General features: G+C 40.0%; 1 protein-coding gene across 1 annotated transcript in view; it reads left to right on the top strand.

The window, feature by feature from the left end:
- The window catches only part of LOC113820871 (uncharacterized), a 9,887-nt gene extending 6,353 nt beyond the window's left edge, over window positions 1–3,534 (top strand). The window contains exons 8-9 of the mRNA XM_070144935.1: window positions 166–446; window positions 1,155–3,534. Of these exons, the coding sequence (XP_070001036.1) occupies window positions 306–446; window positions 1,155–1,451 (438 nt within the window). The 5' untranslated portion in view covers window positions 166–305 and the 3' untranslated portion in view covers window positions 1,452–3,534. The remainder of the gene's footprint in view (window positions 1–165; window positions 447–1,154) is intronic.
- Window positions 3,535–5,000: the final 1,466 nt, after the last annotated feature.

Raw genomic sequence — 5,000 nt, 5'->3', positions numbered from 1 at the left:
TCTTTTATTTTTTTACTCTTTGTATTATTATTATTTTTTCCATGCTAATTTTTTCCTTGTATGTCTGCTCCTTTCTCTTTTCCTCCTGTTTAGTTTCTTTTCCTATCTGTCTTCCATTTTGTTGTTTTTCCCCCATATTTTATAAATGCTTTATTCTCTTCACAGCCCAGACGAAAGAGTTATTCCATGACCTCAAAGAAGGGGACATAGTGGAAGATGCTGTGGTCCTATAGAGTCAAGATCAGTGGGTGTTTCCCTCAAACTGAGCGACAAATATCAGCGGTTATTGTTCCTGGAACCGCCTCATGGATGGTGACAAACTTCTCAAGAACATAAAGAAAGTATTTCCCTATTGTCAGTCAATTGGTATGCAGGATTCTCAAGTACTCCTCCATGGATCAGATGTATATTGTCCTCTTGGAGAAATGTCGGTGATAGAACAGCAGGTGAGTTGAAGGATTATTAGTGATCGTTTTTCTAAAGTTCCTCTAGGGAAGGGGGACAGTATTATGGGTATAGGAAGAATAGAACAGGAAGGAAAAGAGAGGAGTTTTATATACTAGATTTTTTAATGTTAGGAACTTAGACAGGTTTAGAATTAATTTATATAGTCTTTTCTGTCTGTAGGGTGTTTAATCCTGTAGACATAGCTACTTTTTAACTCTCCAACCCTGTAATACCACTGTCCATGCTTGCCACTCAGCTGAGAATAACCCAAAATAGCTTGACTTTTACTGTTTGAACGCTCTTGATTTGAGTGTTTCCCCAGAAAGTGCATTATGTTTAGTCTTGTTATAAAACTTCAGGTACTGAATAAATAACATTATATTTGTTTGTAAAAGACTAAGTGAAGAAATTTCAAATAAAATAGAACATATAATTTATGTCAAGTAAATATGTATATACATGAGATAGCATTGTAAGAATAAATGTTATTCTTATGGATATCTGATTTATATTCAGTTATAGTTTTTAAAAGCTGATGCTCTATTTAGGTGACATGGACTTTAGGGGTTATACATGGGTTATAGAAATTTTGAATATTGATACAAAGACTAAGTTTGCATGTATGCTTCTGTCATGAAGTTTATGTTTAATTGTGACTGCACTGAAATCTGAAGATAACCACTTTACATAGCTTTCCTACCTTTCAGTTACTTAGCTACAATAGAGGTGAAGGTAGACACAAAACTGAAAGCAACTATCAAAAGCTACTGACTTTGGGGGCACAAGTGGCTCTCAGCAAGACAGTTAGTGGCCACATTGATTCTCATGAATGCTTTGACGGACACTTGACAGATAAAGAATCCAGAGAAGAAATATCCCGCAGGCTCAGTGCTGGATTGCAATTGTGGTGTATGTGGTGCCCCAGAGAAAGATTATCAACCTCACAAGTAAAAGAAGCTCCTGGTCAACTCTCCACACCCAATTATCTCTGGAAAGGGACCTAATCTGGTAGGCTATATCAGAAGGATGTGTTGTGCGCATCAACCAATCTGGTTTGCTGGTAACTCATGTACAATGATGTGAAGGGCTTTGTTCCCAAGAGCCAGGCCACTTCAAGGAAGGTGACCAGTCTGGATGTTCTCTTCACCTTGGGACAGGTTGTCGAAGTTCCGCATCATCAATGTGGAGCCGGAGAAAAGGGAATATGACCTCCACCCTGCGACTGAACGGAGGTTTAGTGCCACATGAGGAGAAGCCGGCAGCAGTGGCTGTGAGTATGCGCCAGAAGGTTGATGGCAGTGTCATTAAGGAAAATCCAGGAAAAAGTGATTATTGTGGCACCTGAAGAATGAAGGAGTGGATGCACAGCTCCCTGTCAGATGCATTTGCTGGATGATGTCTCCAAGTGTGGCATAGTGAAGTCCCTGCTCAAGGAAGTGAGATGAGGTGAAGGATGCAGGTTGTCCTTCTCCATAGGAGGAGGAAATCATCACTTTTGTCATTAAAGACTAGTGTGCACAACTGGATTAACACCTAGCACCCCAGAGCAGCAAGAGGTGCTCTTGAAGTCTGTACCATATCCAGCTGTTTTACAGAAAGAATATGCTCATGGGGCAATGGGCTAAGATTCCAGCAGGTGAATGTGGACAAAAGCATTTGATTCACTTCAAAAAAGTTAGGGGATGAAAGTCCGTAACATATTGACTGTACAGAGCTGGGGACTGCATCCAGGTCAGACTTTGTGGGTGGAGTCGGAAGGCGTGCTGACAAAATGGGCCGTCAGATTCTATCCTGCCTTCACGACGAAATGTTCAAAAGGAGGGCAGTCCACTGAGCATAGCATTCCAGCCATTATATAGTCGTTTACTCAACTTAAAATGAGTTAAGGATATCATCATGAAGAGAGGAAGCGCGGGGTATTGACAGAGCAACTAGCTGAACTCCAAATTGGCAGAAAATTGGGGGTCACAGTCACAGAGGTCACAGACTTTGGCCTTCATGTGAACATGAAAGGGAGCCAAATTCAGGGTTTCATTAGCAAAGATCACCGCAGGTCCCTACACAAATGTTGTGGTTGGCCAAAAATTATATGCGTGTGTGATGAATGTGAACTTTGAGAAACAGTCTGTTGACCTTTCATCGCAGCCTCTTGTTGTGAAAAGTTGAAGACTTCAGACACTCCCAAAGTTTCTTTTGGAAGGAGGGCCAAGTGTGAAATCATTCAAGTTCCAAGAGAACTTCGTCAAGGTCATGCTAACGTCAAGAGATGTTGGTCTCGAAGCCTATTTGCCTCCTTTTAGAACACGAATTGAACATCGAAACGAAGAACGCGCATTACCCAGTAGGAGAAAGAGCACAGAGTAACCATTGACATGTTGAAGTGGCGGCATTGTTGTAGCTGTCTTAAGAAGATTCGAAGACAAAGACACGGAACCTAAATTACTCTCAGACGGACTCCTCGGTAAAGCATTGGTCGTCCAATAATACAAGTGAAAGCATGGAAGCTGTGGAAGACATTGAAAGTGATGCGGAAGAAGTAGCAGAGTACGTACGCTGAAACTACTGGTAGAATGTAAGAAGCGCTAGCGAGGAGGAGATAGAGAGAATCAGTGGAAAACTCAAAGGTAAAGAAGAGGAGGAAGAGAGGAATCTGGGGCCACAGGGAGGGGAAGAGGTACCTTTTAAGAAGAAGAAGAAGAAGAAAGCTTAAAGCAGAAAGAAGCCCAAAAAGGGAATAGAAAAACAGTACAGATGTAACTTGGCAATTGTCGACGTCAGTATCCCGCCGATGACGCTGGTGTAACGCTGTCGCCGATGTAACGCCGAGTGCAGTGGATAATTTGTAGATCCACCACAGGAGTTTTACTCATCCACAATCCACCATTCTGACACACAAGAATATTTCTCTATCTGTTACCTACAGTGTTCATCAGGGGCAGCAGATACATCATCCTAAATTTCAAGTTTTTTTTTTATTATAAGATACCAGAATTGTTATGTTATGTGAAGTATCAGTGGCTGGTTTCTGTACAAAAAAGAAATACATGCCCTATGTACTATCACAAATACAAAATATTTGTATACAAACCGTTCTTCTTTTCTTCCTTTCTTAACAAAGCAATTGAAGAGTATTATCTGGCTTATTGATTATTTCAACTCAAACCGACATGTTTTTAACGAAGCAGTTGAAAACTATTTATTAACTCATTGATTACACAGTATAACATTGATCTATCAAAAAGAAGTTGAGAAATATGACGCGGAAAATAATTATACCAATACTTTAGTTTGGCTCTAAACACACCGCGGTTATGAAATATATATAGTTAGTCGCCGGTTTATAGAACTTGTTGCATGGAATATCTCGCCTTAGTACTACACTTGAAGGTTCTCCCAAACTTCCAAACATTTGTTACCTACGCGTGACATTAATACCCTTAGTCCCCGCACTGCATTATTAACGAATGATTCTCGCTGCCACACTCTCCTTTCATACCTCACACTGCCTTTATCTCTTGGCGTTTGGTATTTGGCACGAACTTGGCATATTCGATCACGCCATAAACCATACGAAGCAAAAGCATGATAACTGGTCCTGGTTATGAAATCCCATCAGAATTGACGAGCGTGACGTTGCGACGGGATTCGAATGGACTAAAAAGGATGTCACAGGCTTATTCCCCACACGTTACGGGTTCCATTTAGGTCAACATGAGTTTCTGACATCGACAAGAAAATATTAACCGATGGGTGCTAGTGTCTGTTACACAAATGACTATAGCCTGCTTATTTTTTCCCCACAACACAATTGAGAAAAAATAAAGATAAAAATACATAAATAAAGAAAAAAGAAAAAATAGAAAGTGAAAAGTAGAAAGAAGAAGAAAACATACAAGCATACATACATATATAGCAACAGTTAATCTTTCCTTACAATTTATGGGATGTCTCTACACCCACTTATAAAATATAAGCGGATATTTTGGATCGTGATAAGATTAAAAAATCAAACTGGGTCATGATGAAAAATGTTAGAAGAACCCTGCTTTATGCGCCCTCTTTCGTCGCTCGCGTAGTGACCACAGATAAGTAAAAAATAAGAAAAAGATATGAGACGTAGGACTAGCATTTTAGTAAGGCTGCAAAGACCAAAGGTAATATAACATAACAGCCAGCGCTCGCGTAGTGACCACAATATAAGGGAAAAAAATATAAGAAAAAGATATGAGACGTATGACGAGCAATGTAGTAAGGCTGCAAAGACCACAGGTAATATAACATAACAGGAGAAAAAAAGGCAAGAAGACAGCAAAAGAAGAAGAAAGGAGAAGAATTGGTAAAATCGAGCAGTGATATAGAGGGGGTAGGTCTGAGTAAACATAGCGAGAGATTGACTTTGTATGGAATGTCTCGGCTATCCTTGCAGACGGTGGGCAGCCCTTTGAGAGTGAAGAGGAAAGGGAAGACGGGTAAGAGGTAAGTTCAGGTTGTTGTATTTTGTAAGTTCATTGTTGTATTTTGTAAGTTCATTGTTTTATTTTGTAAGTTCATTG

Source organism: Penaeus vannamei, chromosome 33 (assembly GCF_042767895.1).
Source record: "Penaeus vannamei isolate JL-2024 chromosome 33, ASM4276789v1, whole genome shotgun sequence".
Classification (NCBI taxonomy): Eukaryota; Metazoa; Arthropoda; class Malacostraca; order Decapoda; family Penaeidae; genus Penaeus; species Penaeus vannamei.
This window is presented reverse-complemented; position numbering and strand designations above follow the sequence as displayed.